Source organism: Conger conger, chromosome 12, assembly GCF_963514075.1.
Source record: "Conger conger chromosome 12, fConCon1.1, whole genome shotgun sequence".
NCBI classification, from domain to species: Eukaryota; Metazoa; Chordata; class Actinopteri; order Anguilliformes; family Congridae; genus Conger; species Conger conger.
The window spans coordinates 10,221,283-10,238,131 of NC_083771.1; the positions used below are offsets into that span (position 1 = coordinate 10,221,283).

A 16,849-nucleotide genomic window follows, 5' to 3' on the forward strand; every position below is an offset into this window, starting at 1 on the left:
AAACGTCAGCAAACTAATCTGACTAAGTCCGTTAGCCATGTAGCCTACGTGAAACGGCTCTGGCTGTGCTACTCGTAGCGTAGGCTACACCTGCCTGCTTCATACACAGCTGCGATACGACTGAACATGCTGGGTGCAAGGTCTTTTTCTTTTTTTTCAATTTGGTAGCCAATTGTACCCCGTCTTATTCAATTAGAGCTAGTATTAGATACACCGCCCACACCCCGTCCCTCGGCAGCCCGAAGGAGAATGACACGCCTTCTTAAAGCCGTCTCGTCTCATGCTCGTGACCATGATTCCAAGGCGCCCGAGGTGCTTTATTGTGCGGCGATCTACTAACCCTGCCAAGTCCCTCCCTCTGGAGCAGCGAGCCAATTATGCTGCTCCACGTGAGCTGGCCAAACTTGGCTTTTGGCAGGACTGAGAATCGAACCCCGGTCCCCGGTGTGCAACTGCAGCAAACTGCAACCGCAAGTCTGCTGCGTCTTAGCCTGTTGCGCCACCGCGGCCCGCTCGGAAAGGTCATTTTAAAGCAAGGTCAAAGTTTAAAGGATTTAAACTTGACTTTATTTTGAGCTATGCGCTATGCCAGGCTTAGCGTTGCTGCCAAGTCAGGCTTCAACGCTCCGTCCATAGGAGTGTAATGGCTTGACGCTGTCTTGAGCGTTTCAACGCTGATCATATGAAAGCTGCTTAGGTAGCGCCTATGAAGGTACAGTGATATGGAGTGTGTGTATTTGTAAGTGAGACAGTGTGTATGTGTGTAAGTGAGAGAGAGTGTGTTTGTTAGTGTGAGAGTGTGTGTGTGTAAAGGAGACAGTGTGTGTGTGTGTGTGTGTGTGTGTTTGTAAGTGTTATGACTTAAGTCTTAAGTCTTATGAAGGTTGTATATGGCTCCAATCAGAGTTAAATTGTGCGTGTGTGTATCTGTGTGTGGCCCTCTGCAGTCAGACTCCACGGCGACCATCACCTGCGCCGACGGGAAGTGGAACAAGCAGGTGTCGTGCGAGCCGGTGGACTGCGGCATTCCCGACAAGTACCACGTGCACCCCGCCCTCTTCCACTTCACCGAGGGCACCACCTACGGCAAGAGCTGCAGCTTCCAGTGCAAGGAGCCCGCCCAGCTCGTAGGTGAGCCGCCCCGCATCCAGACCACACACAGTGGTTCACCCAGACCACAGACAGTGGTTCACCCAGACCACACACAGTGGTTCACCCAGACCACAGACAGTGGTTCACCCAGACCACACACAGTGGTTCACCCAGACCACAGACAGTGGTTCACCCAGACCACACACAGTGGTTCACCCAGACCACACACAGTGGTTCACCCAGACCACACACAGTGGTTCACCCAGACCACAGACAGTGGTTCACCCAGACCACAGACAGTGGTTCACCCAGACCACACACTGGAGAAACAGTGTGGTTCACCCAGACCACAGACAGTGGTTCACCCAGACCACACACTGGAGAAACAGTGTGGTTCACCCAGACCACAGACAGTGGTTCACCCAGACCACACACTGGAGAAACAGTGTGGTTCACCCAGACCACTGACAGTGGTTCACCCAGACCACACACTGGAGAAACAGTGTGGCTCACCCAGACCACAGACTGGAGAAACAGTGTGGTTCACCCAGACCACTGACAGTGGTTCACCCAGACCACACACTGGAGAAACAGTGTGGTTCACCCAGACCACAGACAGTGGTTCACCCAGACCACACACTGGAGAAACAGTGTGGTTCACCCAGACCACTGACAGTGGTTCACCCAGACCACACACTGGAGAAACAGTGTGGCTCACCCAGACCACAGACTGGAGAAACAGTGTGGTTCACCCAGACCACTGACAGTGGTTCACCCAGACCACACACTGGAGAAACAGTGTGGTTCACCCAGACCACAGACAGTGGCTCACCCAGACCACACACTGGAGAAACAGTGTGGTTCACCCAGACCACTGACAGTGGTTCACCCAGACCACACACTGGAGAAACAGTGTGGCTCACCCAGACCACAGACTGGAGAAACAGTGTGGTTCACCCAGACCACAGACTGGAGAAACAACGTGGACCAAGTGCCTGTTACGTCACCCACTGACTAACATCCGTGACTGTCCACAAATAGCGTTTTGAAACTGCAGAACTCAAGTTTATTGGAGCCAGTGCGGCTCCTCCACTAAACGTGTGAGAGAGAGCGACATAATCCATGATGCAAAGTATTGCTGTATTGTCCTAATAACATAATAAAATCGGCACATTGGGAGACATTGCATGAAGAAAAAACACAGACTGCTCCTTGTGAGAACAGGTCCGAATGACCTACACTGGAGCCAACCGCAGTGGCACTAGTGAGCACCTCAGCATGACCAGGAAAAGCGCTTCAAAGAAGAAATATTTTGGCGACTTGACCCAAATATTGAAGGCAAGCATTAACAACAGCAATAAAACACGTGAAACGTTATGAATGCAGAAATGTAGAAAGTCTGGTCCAGCTTGCGACCAGAAGGTTGTGGGGTCCACTCCCATATGGAGGACTGACATCATAGCGTTGAGCGGTTAAGCCGTACTTCCGCGGCGTCGTAACGCCTAAGAGACGTCGGATGTGTAATTCTCCTCGCAGCGTTCCGTGAAGCTGACGAACGATTAATAATTAGCGTTAGGGGGGCCGTCGAGAGATCTGCGGGCGGTTAAACGTCGGAAAAGCGAAAAACAAAAAACAAACGCACGGAACATTGCATGCCGCTAATAAACGCGCGGTTTCTGCTAATAAAGGCCATGTGTGGTGAGACCAGGAAGACCAGAAGGCGGGGGTTTGCCCTTTCTGAGACTATTTCACAGACCACCAGGCAAGTGTCAAAAAAGGATTCCAATCCAAATCTATTACACATTTCACCCACATCTGGTAATCTCACACGTTGCTGGGTGCGCAGTATTAACTTGCATTTTTTTCAATTCATGTTAAATATGACAAAAACAATACTTTGTTAGCTTCTCTATCTCTCCCTCGCCCTCCCTGTCTCCCTCTTTCCCTCTCCCCCTCCCACCCTTTCAAATTTCAATTCAAAGTGCTTTATTGGCATGACAAAATTTGCATTCGTATTGCCAAAGCATGGCAAAGAACACGTGAAACAAATAATAATAACAGCATAATATGATTAAAGAATTCTCTCTCTCACACAAACACTGTCTCTCTCTCTCTTTTTTTTGGCACGGTAAGGGCACACTTACATCGCCAAAGCATACGCAGACATAACAAACATAACAAGTAGTAACAAATTGAACTACAATAAACACACTGAAGAAATAAATCACATTTCTACAACTACATCACATACAGTACAATTAGTCATTTTTCTCATTCTGCCTGTGTCCCTTGTCTCTCTGTCTTCACGAGATGCAGTTTTTTAAATGTTCTCTCTCTCTCCCCCCCTCCCTCCCTGCCCCCAGGCTCCAACAGCACCCTGCTGTGCATGGAGGACGGCCTGTGGTCCTTCCCCGAGGCGCTGTGTGAGCTCCGCTGCCCCCCGCCGCCCCCGGTGGCCAACGCCGCCCTGCAGACCAAGCGCTGCAACGGCACGGGCCTGAAGGTGGGCACGCTCTGCAAGTACAAGTGCCAGCCCGGATTCCACGTCGCCGGCCGGCCCAAGAGGTGCGCTCCGCAGGGCTCCCCCTGGTGGCCGCTGGCCGCCGTCGACCGTTCACGTGCCCGTCACGGAACGTGCTAACGTGCTAACGTGCTAACGTCCCCCGACGTTGACTTACGGACCTTGTTTAATTGAAAATATATTTAATGTATTAATGTCTTAGCTGAATGTTACTGCGACCAGCGATGTATAAACCAGCCTTTGCTGTGGCGTCTGCTACCCCCTCCATGTGTGTCTTACAAATACAAATCTGTGTGTCAGAAGGGTGAATTTACCAGACCTGGGTTTTGGATTCAGCCACTTTTCTGTGCTCGATTGATCCCGCCTGGTGAATTTCAGCCAACCAAGAGGACCAGAAGGTGGGGTTTGCACTTTTTGAGAGTATTTTATAGGTTCCAGTACAACCAGGCAAGCTCAGTAAAGCATAGAAAAGTAATTGAATCCAAAACTATTACACATTTGACCCAAGTCTGGTCATTTCCCACATTGCTGTGTGTGCAGTGTTAAATTGCATATCATATTATTACTTTTAAGCCCAACCCCGTGCTTCGTACAGGTGTTCATATAACTTGGCCCTTAACCCTTGTGTAGTCTTAAGGGTCAAAAATGACCTGCCACTATGTTTAAAAGCAGAGAAAACCCCATAAATCATCTTTTTTCAATTTGAAATTTGATGACAAAATTTGTTATGAGTGACAGGTTGTTTCTTCATGCGAAATAGATTCAGGGTTTAAAATTCAATTAAGCTGCTTTATTTTAGGGGTTTAGTGAAGGCGGGTAATTTTTTACCCTTAGGACAAGGGGAGTATACAGAATATTAAGACTGCACAAGGGTTAATCCTTTCATCTCGATATGTCTTGCTGCCTTAATCTCCCAATTTGATTGGCAGCCAGAATAAAAAAACATTGTGTGAGCGCTCATGGTGCCCCCCCCCCCCCCCCCAGACGGGCGTTTAAGAGACAGTGTACCGAGGACGGGACGTGGCTGGAGGGCTCGTGCCAGCCTGTGACTTGCGAGGCCCCCCCGCCCATCTTCCACGGGGTGTACCACTGCACCAACGGCTTCCGCTTCGACAGCGAGTGCTGGATCGACTGCGAGGACACGGAGCACTCTGCCAGACCGCAGGCCCCCTGCAGGCAGGTCCGTCCCGCCCCGCTCCCCCCAAACCGCCCCTCCCCACCACCCCGAACTGCCCCCGTCTGCGCTGCGTCTACTGTCAGTGGTCGGTTCCACTCCATTCAATTTAATTTCCTGTAAATTCCTGACAAATATGACGAAAACATATTTGTTTCTGTTCATTCGTCGCTCCGTCTCTTTCTCTCTCTCTCTCTCTGTCCCACCGTGTCTCTCTGCTTCCCATGATGCTGATTTTTCTTTTTTCTCTTTATTTCTCTCTTTATTTACCAGCCTTGTTTCCTTGCCTGTTTTTTCTTTCCCAGAATTTGTTTTCTCAGCTCTTACTTTGCATTCTTTCTCTCCATCTTTGAATTCCTTCCTGAAAACAAATAGAACAAAACATTGTCTAAGTACTGGTAACCATGGTGCCTTCAAATACCCACACGCACACCCGCACACACGTACACCCAGTGAGCACTTTGCTCGGTATTTATTAGACTTATTTCTTAGACTTATTGGTATTCTGCTGCTGTAGCCTATCCACTTAGAGGTTTGATGTGTTGTGTGTTCAGAGATGCTCTTCTGCATACCACTGTTGTAATGTGTGGTTATTTGCATTACTGTCACCTTCCTGTCAGCTTTGATCAGTCTGGCCCTTCTCCTCTGACCTCTCTCATTAACAACACGTTCTTGCCCGCAGAACTGCTGCCCACTGGATGTTTTTTGTTTTTTGCACCATTCTCTGAAAACTCTACCAAGACCAAATGTGGCAAAAAAGGCACATGATTGTTTGCTATTTAGTTTGTTAAAGTGCTGACAGGAAAATTACTGTTGAGTCTCTGAAGCTAGCAATGACAATTGTGTTTGGTGTTACCACTGCATTGCGTTTAGTCCAAGAGAGCCCTTACAATCTCTCTCTCTCTCTCTCTCTCAGTGGTATCGGCGCACACAGCTCCCCGGAGCGCCTCGGAGTAACGCTCTAACTGAGACGAGACGGCTTGGAGAAGGCGTGTCACTCTCAGGGTGGCAAGATCCTACTGGGCCTCCGAGGGACGGGTTATAAGGCGGTGTATCCCCAGCTAGCACTAATTGGATTAGATAGGGTATAATTGGCTACCAAATTCGGAGAAAAAGGGAAAAAGATAAAATAAAATAAAATAATACTTCACTGTTAATGTCAGTGTTAAATTCAGCCCATATCCTTGGCCTGCTAGTTTCAGGGTGCGGGTTCGTGTGATATTCAGCCCGTGTTCTTGGCCTGTTGGTTTCAGGGTGTGGGTTAGAGTGAAATTCAGCCCGTGTTCTTGGCCTGTTGGTTTCAGGCTGTGGGTTAGAGTGAAATTCAGCCCGTGTTCTCGGCCTGCTGGTTTCAGGGTGCGGGTTTGAGTGAAATTCAGCCCATATTCTTGGCCTGTTGGTTTCAGGGTGTGGGTTAGTGTGATATTCAGCCCGTATTCTTGGCCTGTTGGTTTCAGGGTGTGGGTTAGTGTGATATTCAGCCCGTATTCTTGGCCTGTGGGTCTCAGGGTGCGGGTTAGAGTGAAATTCAGCCCGTGTTCTTGGTCTGTTGGTTTCAGGGTGCGGGTTAGAGTGAAATTCAGCCCGTGTTCTTGGTCTGTTGGTTTCAAGGTGCGGGTTAGTGTGAAATTCAGCCCGTGTTCTTGGTCTGTTGGTTTCAAGGTGCGGGTTAGTGTGAAATTCAGCCCGTGTTCTTGGTCTGTTGGTTTCAGGCTGTGGGTTAGAGTGAAATTCAGCCCGTGTTCTCGGCCTGCTGGTTTCAGGCTGTGGGTTAGTGTGAAATTCAGCCCGTGTTCTCGGCCTGTTGGTTTCAGGGTGTGGATTAGAGTGAAATTCAGCCCGTGTTCTCGGCCTGTTGGTTTCAGGGTGCGGGTGCCAACGTGATCCGGTGCAGGAAGGATGGGACATGGACTGGGTCCTTCCAGCTGTGCCCCCAGATTAAGGGACAGTGCTCCCTGCCCCGGAACCTCAACGCCCGGGTACGACTCAGCTGCAAGAGGGGCTACGGGATAGGTACGTATCCATGAGCCCCTTCCAGAACGCATCTGCGGACCCTGCATGCACCAAGCGCAAAAATAAGAGTAGCATTCAAATGGTAAATGGTTGGAATTTATGTCGCGCATTTATCCAAAGCGCTGTACAATTGATGCTTCTCTGTCACCCATTCATACACACACTCACACACCAACATTGATTGGCTGCCATGCAAGGCAGGAACCAGCTCGTCAGGAGCATTTGGGGGTTAGTTGTCTTGCTCAGGGACTCTTCGATACACCCAGGGTGGGATGGAACCAGAAATCTGCTAGACGACTGCTCTTGCCAAATGCTTGTCACTAGGATGCTATCAAATGGATACATAAAATGGTTCTCTAGCCCAGTAATACATAATTAATTTGTATCTTGTTTGTAAAAGGTACATTTTTACCTTCTGGGTGCATTTGGGAAATGTATTTGTGAAAGAACAAAAAAGTAGTTGATTGGCTTAGACTAGACCATGTGACCCCTGCATTTCTGTAGGTGAGGAGTGTGAACTGTCCTGTAAGGAGAGGATCAACAATGTGGTCATTCTGCCTGGCAACATGACAACGGAGCTCTTAAAGGAACAGCACTGGGTGAACCCGGAAAAGGTCAAGGTATGTCCCGCAGGTTTTACACCAAACTCAACTCAAAAGGCTGATTTGTGTGTGTATCTTCTGACAGCTGCATTTGCGTGCAGTGCACCAGACCTGGGTCAAATACGTAATTGTTTTGGATTCAAATACTTTTCAACGCTCTACTGAGCCTGTCTGTTGTATTGGAATCTGTGAAATACTCAGATCCTGCCTTCTGGTCCACTGGGTTGGCTCAATTGCCCTCGGCAAGATCAACCGAGGACAGAAAAGTAGCTAAATCCAAAACAATTACGTATTTGACGCAGGACTGGAGTGTACTGACTTTAAATCTCGCTATGTAAGCGAACTCTATAAGACTGTGGGCCAGTTCGGATTGAAGGGTGCGTACTCTGTACGAAACCTGCTGTTTTTGCAGGAGCCTGGCCAGCTTGGTAGCGCTAATGCATAACTTTATTATTGCACAGGAAGAGCCCCTTAAACAGTGGGGACCACACAAGCCACAGGCATACAGAGAGGAAGTTTCTTTTCTTGTCAGGGAAAATTCCGGAAACTTGTCAAATGAGGCAAGAGGGAGAGCAGGAGGCATGTGTCGGCCATTAAAGTTACTGGGTTTTTTTTTTTAAACGGGGAGTACAATTACAGTTCCACAATCCCTGAACTCATATGAACCACGGTTCAAGCCAAGTTGTTAACGCATTAAACAAAACACAATGCCTTCTCTGTAAATGCTATAATTTCAGAAGTACTCCTCCAACAAGTCAAGATAAATCTTGGATTTGGATGTAGATGCAAAATAAAATGTTTCATTGATACTGTGGTGGTTTGTTTATTGGCAGCTGGTCGTATTCATTTGAGACCAGCAGTCTACGCTAAGCTGAAAAGCTGTCTGCCCTTAACTCTTCTCCCCTCAGCGGAAATCTACAGCAGTCGATTACTTCAAATGAATTTTGCCTCAAGATTAGTCATAGAAGTTCTCAAGAGCTTGAAGAGCAGGTCCTGGTGAAAGGGTTCAGTTGGCCATCGTGATTGCATGTTCAGATATTAGTCCATGGAGTCGTCCCAATGCTCGCAAACCTCCTTTCCTCCACTCGACTCGTCTACTTGACTGAAATATGGCTATTTCCAAGTCCAAGCAAGCACTATTACTGGGTTTCTCTTTTGCTCATGGAAGCCCCATAGGCCTGTTTGAAAGCTCCACAGCCCTGTTTGAAATCCCCCCAGCCCTGTTTGAAAGTCCCGTAGGCCTGTTTGAAAGCCCCGTAGGCCTGTTTGAAAGCTCCACAGCCCTGTTTGAAATCCCTCCAGCCCTGTTTGAAAGTCCCGTAGGCCTGTTTGAAAGCCCCGTAGGCCTGTTTGAAAGCTCCACAGCCCTGTTTGAAAGCCCCGTAGGCCTGTTTGAAAGCTCCTCAGCCCTGTTTGAAAGCCCTGTAGGCCTGTTTGGAAGGCCTGTAGGCCTGTTTGGAAGCGCTGGTTCGTGGAGAACACAAAGTCCCATTGGACTTATTTGGCCGCGCTGAGTCAGCCTACAGCATGACTCAGGACATAAGCAGATAAATATGTAAACTAGCAATCTGAATGGCAATATATTTTCAAAGGTAACTAAAGACGAGGGACAGAGAGGGAGGGAAAGAGAGATGAAATCGATGGGGGGGGGAGTGTAGAAGGTGCGGGGAAAGGTGGAAGGTTCTGTTGGGCTGTCTGAGGTGCAATCGATTGGACTCCTGTTGGCTCAGAAGCTGAAAGTTCTCACGGAGCCCGGCGGCCATGCTACGCAAGCACTGAGGGAAGGGCGAGCGAGTCACTGTCGCTGTGACATGCACACAAACCATACGTATAACCATACTTTTATTCACTTGAATAATAGATTGCTCTTCATTTGCAATTCCTTGCCTTCCTCGTGTAATCCTCTGAAATTATGAGATGAAATGCCTGCTGTGAAATCCAGCTATACCAGCTTGAAAACTGAGCTGGTCAAGCTGGTCATAAACCTGCTCTAGCTGGGTATGAGCTGGTCAACCATCTACCAGCTGTTTCAAAACATAGCCTGAGCTGGTAAAACGATGTCAAGCTGGGAGCAGGTCTGAACTGGTCAACCATCTACCTGCTGTTTAAAAAAACCATGAGCTGTTTTTTTGAGCAGGGATACCTTTGCATTGATATCGTAGACACTGTATATGAGTGTTATGTGGATTGCCTATTATGAAATTGCAAAAAGTTTGGGATAGCTGAGTTACAGACATTGTGCAGTAGTTGTGGATGTGATGAAGTAGACCAACAAGATTTACTGTAGAATAAGTGTAGACATGCTGGAGTTGCAGATATTGTGTAGCAACTGCAGATGCACACACACACACACTCACACACACACACACACACACACACACACAAGACACAGGAAGCACAAGCGCACAGAGAGGCAGACATGAATCCCTGCACATACGTATACAGTAGTTATCTAATCTGTTTGGTAGACTTCAGGAAAGCCAAGGACTTCAGCAGACCCATAAACAGAGCAACGGCTCTGGGGCAGCTGGTTTGATTTAGTCTTTCTGTAAACAAGCAGCCGGCCTGCTTTCTGTTTGTGTGAGTGTGTGTGTCTGTGTCTCTGTGTGGGTCTATGTGTGTGTGTGTGTGTGTGTGTGTGTGTATGTCTGTCCATGTTTGTGTGCATATGCGTGTGTGTCCGTGATTATGTTTGTGTCCATGTGTGTTTCTGTCCACGTTTGTGTGTGTGTGTGTGTGTGTGTGTGTGTGTGTGTGTGTGTGTGCGTGTGTGTCAGTGTTTGTGTCTATGTGTGTTTCTGGCCGTGTTTGTGTGTGTGTGTGTGTGTCTGTGTTTGTATGTTTGTGTGTGTCAGTGGTCGTGTGTGTCAGTGCTTCTGTGTGTATGTGTACATGCGTGAGTTTGTGTCTGTGTGTCTGGGAGTCTGTGCACATTTACCAGTCCCCCCAAACCCCCCCTCCCCCAAATCCCCCTCCCCCAAATCATATTGCTTACCTGCAGCAGCCCAGAAGAAGGGGAAGGTGATAGCCTCAAAGCCACCCCCAAAAAAGGCCTTCTGACACACGGCTATGTGTGCACCCACCCCCCATCTCATAAATCTCCCTTCTATAAGCAGAGCGCTTCTCTCCATCTCTTCTGTGTAAATGATTAAACTTCACAGACAGCACCATGGCACATCCCGAGAATGTCAAAACATTCCCGCCATTGGCATTTTGGCTCCCAGGGCCAGCGTTCCTTTATGGATAAACACTCCTATTAAAAAGTCAAAACATGTCCCCGCAGTTTGTCAATCCATAGGAAGATATAAAACTCAGTGTAAACATTATGAAACAGTTAATCAGATTAGACTGTCAGTGCTTTAGCTTTCCCGATCCTGACTGGCAGGAATTAATCCATGTTAATCGATCACAGCTATCATAGTGCACATTGCTTATACAGTATGTGTTGCCTGATTGAATCACCCAAAACTATGATTCAAAAACTGGCAGATGCTTGAATACCCCAAAATACTTTATTTATGGGCCGTTGCAGTGAGAGGTGTCTGTACCCAAATTTGGGTGCTTTTTGGGTGTGAAATTTGATTACTTTTGCAAGTAGCATATTTCAGTTTTTGGTTTTCTTTAAAATATCTGCCAACAAATAAGTAAATTTGGCTTTGAAAATACAAGGTTAGAGCATATGAGTTCATAACAGTTTTCTGGATTATGAATGATGCTGATTGGAAAAATATGTGTCAGTATCATTTCTAAGAAAACTAATAACTTTTGAGCGTTCTGAATGGTTTTGCAAGGCACTGATGCAGTGCAGTTGTGCGAGGTAGAGGCCTGTTTTATTCTTTGGTGTTCGGTATGGGAGGAAAGCAGTTGATTGGCAGAGGAAGAAAGAGGATAGATAGCAGGCCTTTTTTTACTGTCCTCTCCCGAAAAGAATTCCTTTCATCCCTCCGACCATTCCTCTCACGGAATTGTTTCTGATTCCCCATTCCCTTCCTGATCCAGCACGAGACAGTCAGGGGAATATTGTTTACAATAGAATACCATAATAGTGACCATGATGATGGTGTGAGGAAGAAAAGCAGCTATAATAATGCTGCTGCTGTTGCTGCTGCTGCTGCTGCTGATGATGATGATGATGATAGAGATGAAGTGCAAAATAAAAATCTGCACAGTAGATAATGTCGATGATGATGATGATAGTGATAAAGAACATAATATAAATCTGCACAGTAGATGATGATGATGATAGTGATGAAGGCCATGATGAAGATGTTGAACACCTTGTGAATCTGCACAGTGGTTGATGATGATGATGGTGATGATGATACTAAGAGTGATGAAGGTTAAATTGCGCAGTGGGTGATGTTGATGTGGTTGCCTGTGTCTGTAGAGCATCGTCTGTACGATGGGGCTGAAATGGTACCCGCCCCCTGAAGACCTCCACTGCATCAAGGGCTGTGAGGTAAGGCTCTCTCTCTCCACTCAGATCCATATTTCACACATTCATAACTCTCACTTATTTTCTCCTCTACTCCTCTGGCTCTGGGGCAGGGGACAGAAAATGTAACTCGTTTCAGCAAAGGACTCGAATCCCCAGCACACTTTGCTGCAGATAGAGAGATGAGCTGTCATCGGGTCACCAGTCTTGTTGCCCTTCTCGGCACTTTTCCTATGGCCTTTATAAGAGCCAAAATGACACTGGGCCACTGTATGTGTGCAGTAATCTAAATGCATCACATCTCCCTTGGGATGCTCTTACACATTGAATCATCCACCTCATTTTCCATCAAAGAGGCCTCTTCAGTCAACAGGACCGCAGAGAGAGGCAACTCTCTACCTGCGTCAACCTCACCGGCCGAACTTTAGTTATGTAAACGCACTTCCCCGCGGTGCGTGCATCCGTGTGGGCGGTTGTGTCTGTACTGAGGGCTCAAACTCCCCCACACACAGATCTAAATTGGTGTTATATACAGGTGCAGATAATAGCACTGCCCTTACTATTTCTGCGCGAGACCAGGAAGGCCAGTTCTCCAATTGAGAAGTCAAAGTAAGTGTTTTGTTAGATGTGCCGTGCTTTCGTCAACCAGACGTTGTAATCGGGATCAGGGAGTTTGTTTTTCCGTTTGTTCTTTTGAAAACTCCAGCCTCTGCCTTGAGGCTTCTCACAACTGAGCTGTACCTGAGGGAAAATAAAATGGTTTCCCTGTTGTATACACGTATACTAAATTTAGGAACATTTCACAAACATACACTCAGTGAGCAATTTATTAGGTAGACCTGCACACTAGCTTGTTAATGCAAATATTTCATGAGCCAAACATGTGGCAGCAACTAAATGCATAAAAGCATGCACATATGGTCAAGAGGTTCAGCTGTTGTTCAAACCAAATGAGTGAAGAAATGTGATTCAAGTGACTTTGATTATGAAATTATTGTTGCTGCCAGACAGGGTGGTTTGAGTATCTCAGAATATGCTGATCTCCTGCGATGTTCACGCACAATAGTCTCTAGAGTTTGCAGAGAATGGTGCGAAAAACCAATAAAACATCCAGTTTGCAGCAGTCCTACAGGAAAAAACTTGTTCACGAGAGAGGTCAGAGGAGAACGGCCAGACTGTTCGAAGCGGACAGGAAGGTGACAGTAATGCAAATAACTATGTATTACAACAGTGGTATGCAGAAGAGCACAAAACATGTCAAACCCCTTAAGTGGATAGGCTACAGCAGCAAAAGACCAGTAACTCTAAAAAATAAGTCAAATAAATACCGAACGAAGTGCCTAAAGTGTATAACCTGTCTTTTTTTTTTTTTACGTATCATGTCTAGTTAAGGACAACACATTCTGTGCAACTTTCAAAATTGTGTTGCATGTTAACATATTTTTGAGAGTTCAGAGTTCTAGAACGCACATATAACTGTACACATACAAAAGTCTGAGGCACCCTAGATTTATAGATAGATATTGCTCTTAGATATTATTTTATTTATTAATATTTTTCTACATTTGTATGTCAGTAGAAACAACCAAATTTGAGATTTCAAACATTAATTTTCTGAAATAATATGTTACCGTGAATTCTTTGCATTTTGTTAAATAAAGTAAAATATTAAGTAATAGACCACTTTTTGCATAAAAATTTGATCAAGGCTGTCTGGGATTAACCGGAAAGCCAGAAGCAACATGTGCCTAAGATTTTGCGCGGTACTGTATGTTCATAGTAATATTAATAATGATCATTATCATATCAACCATAACAGTAATACTTGTTCTTGTTTTCTATCGTTGCACACAACTGTCATTGTAATGACTGTCTGTCCCGTCAGCAGCCTTTCATGGGTGACAACTACTGCGATTCCGTGAACAACCGGGCCTTCTGCGACTACGATGGGGGGGACTGCTGCCAATCCACGGTCAAGACAAAGAAGGTAGGCAGGCTTTAATACAGTGCCGGACTTGGGTGTTTGTCACTGCAAATACTGTCTTCAGACACTGTCACTACATTGGGCTTTGGAGTCCTGCATTAAAGGTACAATAGGTCATTTCAGACTTCAAGAGAACGGTCAAGAGAGGAATTGCAGCAACAAACACCTTCAAACCACAACATTGTTTTTCACTCCCCCTTCTCTGTGAATGCGCTGATGTTGAAACGCCATTGGCTGTGGCAATTAGAACCAATTTTCAACCAATGAGCTTGAATTATTGTACAGCTATACGATGTTTTAAACTCGTACCCATATCCTGCAATATATAACTAATTAGTTCCTTCTTTGCTTGGAAAACATACTCATTTGCACCCAAAGAACACATTGCTGTACTTTCTGGGGATATTAGGGAAAATTGATCCTTGAAGAACAAAAACGTACCTCCACTGTCACTTTATTTCTGTGTGTACTTTCATTAATAGCAGTTCATATAACATGTTATCATTGTAAAGTGTGACCAGGGCCCTTAACTGCAAATGTGGTCATCTTCCTAGCCTTTAAGTGTGGACATAGAAATGGGCTTGAGATGTTAACCACAGACTTGTGTGGGCAGGTGCTATCTGAGTATTATTAGACTCTGATTGTAAGCAGTTGTCCGGTAATTATTGTAAGATTATTGGATGGAATTTCACATTTTTATTGGGAGTGAAAGCCCAAGTTGTGAAAATGTAACTGGAAGAGCAGACCGCTTTTCTAAAATGTTTGATTACCTAAGACAACAGACTGCTTCTAGGGCGGACGTTTTAAAATCTTGATTTCGTAATGGACATCTCCGCCCCATACGCCATTTCAGTCCTATGTTTCCAGCGGTTCCTGCTATCAATCTGGTCGGAATTGTCCGGTGCTTCGGTGACTCATATCATTCATTCATGAGAGCGTGAGATTGACGGTCACGCTTTATCTGGGCCGGAGTCAGAAGAGGTCCAGCAGGTTGCTGTGACCCCTGACTTCAGGGGCTTGCGCTTAATGTGGGAGCGCTGACTCCACAAAACAAGGCTGTCCCTATGTAAACATGGACTAACGGCGCGAGGAGCCTACCGCTTATGGGTGTAGGGTGGCCTGTAGCGTAATGGTTAAGGTAAATGACTGGGAAACGCAAGGTCGGTGGTTTGAATCCCCGGTGTAGCTACAATAAGACCCACAGAGCCATTGGGCCCTTGAGCAAGGCCCTTAACCCTGCATTGCTCCAGGAGAGGATTGTCTCCTGCTTAGTCTAATCAACTGTATGAGCATCTGCCAAATGCCATTAATGTAATGTAATGTCATGGGTGTGTGTTGTAGTAACATACCAATGTGAGAACGCTAAGCAACAACTCATGACTTACTCATCTGAAGATCCTTAAAAATATTTTGAGTGAGACTGGAACTCTGTGTATTACTATTTTTGATTTATATTTAGTTTTTTCCTTAATATTAAGTTCATTAAGTTCACTACTTTGGCAATATTGTGATGATTACAGTCATGCTAATAAAGTCAGGAGCTAATAAAGTTTGTATCCTGTCTTTGTTTGTAGTATTTGTTGGTTTTGGTCCTGATCTCCTCTTGGTCAGTAGTTTTTGGTTGTTTTGGTCCTGATCTCCTCTTCGTCAGTAGTTTTTGGTTGTTTTGGTCCTGATCTCCTCTTGGTCAGTAGTTTTTGGTTGTTTTGGTCCTGATCTCCTCTTGGTTAGTAGTTTTCTTTTTTTTGGTCCTGATCTCCTCTTGGTCAGTAGTTTTCAGTTGCTTTGGTCCTGATCTCCTCTTGGTCAGTAGTTTTTGGTTGTTTTGGTCCTGATCGCCTCTTGGTCAATAGTTTTCGGTTGTTTTGGTCCTGATCTCCTCTTGGTCAGTAGTTTTCGGTTGTTTTGGTCCTTATCTCCTCTTGGTCAGTAGTTTTCGGTTGTTTTGGTCCTTATCTCCTCTTGGTCAGTAGTTTTTGGTTGTTTTGGTCCTGATCGCCTCTTGGTCAATAGTTTTCGGTTGTTTTGGTCCTGATCTCCTCTTGGTCAGTAGTTTTTGGTTGTTTTGGTCCTGATCGCCTCTTGGTCAGTAGTTTTCGGTTGTTTTGGTCCTGATCTCCTCTTGGTCAGTAGTTTTCGGTTGTTTTGGTCCTTATCTCCTCTTGGTCAGTAGTTTTCGGTTGTTTTGGTCCTGATCTCCTCTTGGTCAGTAGTTTTCGGTTGTTTTGGTCCTGATCTCCTCTTGGTCAGTAGTTTTCGGTTGTTTTGGTCCTGATCTCCTCTTGGTCAGTAGTTTTCGGTTGTTTTGGTCCTTATCTCCTCTTGGTCAGTAGTTTTCGTTGTTTTGGTCCTTATCTCCTCTTGGTCAGTAGTTTTTGGTTTTTTTGGTCCTGATCGCCTCTTGGTCAATAGTTTTCGGTTGTTTTGGTCCTGATCTCCTCTTGGTCAGTAGTTTTCGGTTGTTTTGGTCCTTATCTCCTCTTGGTCAGTAGTTTTTGGTTGTTTTGGTCCTGCTCTTAGCAGCTACCTAAACTCTGGGGTTCCTGTAAGAGGCAGAGGCCTCGGCACCTCCTGCTACTTGGAGTGTTTTGCTTCCTTGACCTGCCCCACAAAGGTCGGGACCTCACTCGCTTTTCTCCATGAAATGTACTTAAAATGCACTTTTCTGAATGTTAAAATAAAGATATTATCATGAGATCATGGCCCCTACTGGGGACAAAAATAGTTTGCTTTGGAGGATATATAGATAGCCTATGAATCTGCAGCAGTGCTTTTTGTCCCCTTGCTCATCCCGTAGTACATTTTATTGTATAAAGAAAACAAAAAGTTTGCTAAGAATGTCAGAGGTGAGGTTGTTAAGTTAGTCGGTACAAGTAAGGGTAGCTCGCATATCAATTGCTCAAACATGAAAACTCTGTTCCTCATCTGTTACTGTGTAATTACAGTGTAACAAGGCATTAGGCTGAAATGATGAAGCTTTTTATTTTTTGCCTTATTTGACCTCTGCGCTGTTCATTTATTTGACTGT

At 45.8% G+C, this 16,849-nt stretch overlaps 1 protein-coding gene across 1 annotated transcript in view; it reads left to right on the forward strand.

Moving 5' to 3' along the window:
- Nucleotides 1-16,849, forward strand: part of pappaa (pregnancy-associated plasma protein A, pappalysin 1a) — a 90,366-nt gene that overhangs the window by 71,444 nt on the left and 2,073 nt on the right. The window contains exons 15-21 of the mRNA XM_061263518.1: nucleotides 948-1,131; nucleotides 3,456-3,657; nucleotides 4,598-4,793; nucleotides 6,653-6,800; nucleotides 7,305-7,420; nucleotides 11,790-11,861; nucleotides 13,726-13,824. Coding sequence (XP_061119502.1) covers nucleotides 948-1,131; nucleotides 3,456-3,657; nucleotides 4,598-4,793; nucleotides 6,653-6,800; nucleotides 7,305-7,420; nucleotides 11,790-11,861; nucleotides 13,726-13,824 — 1,017 coding nt within the window. The remainder of the gene's footprint in view (nucleotides 1-947; nucleotides 1,132-3,455; nucleotides 3,658-4,597; nucleotides 4,794-6,652; nucleotides 6,801-7,304; nucleotides 7,421-11,789; nucleotides 11,862-13,725; nucleotides 13,825-16,849) is intronic.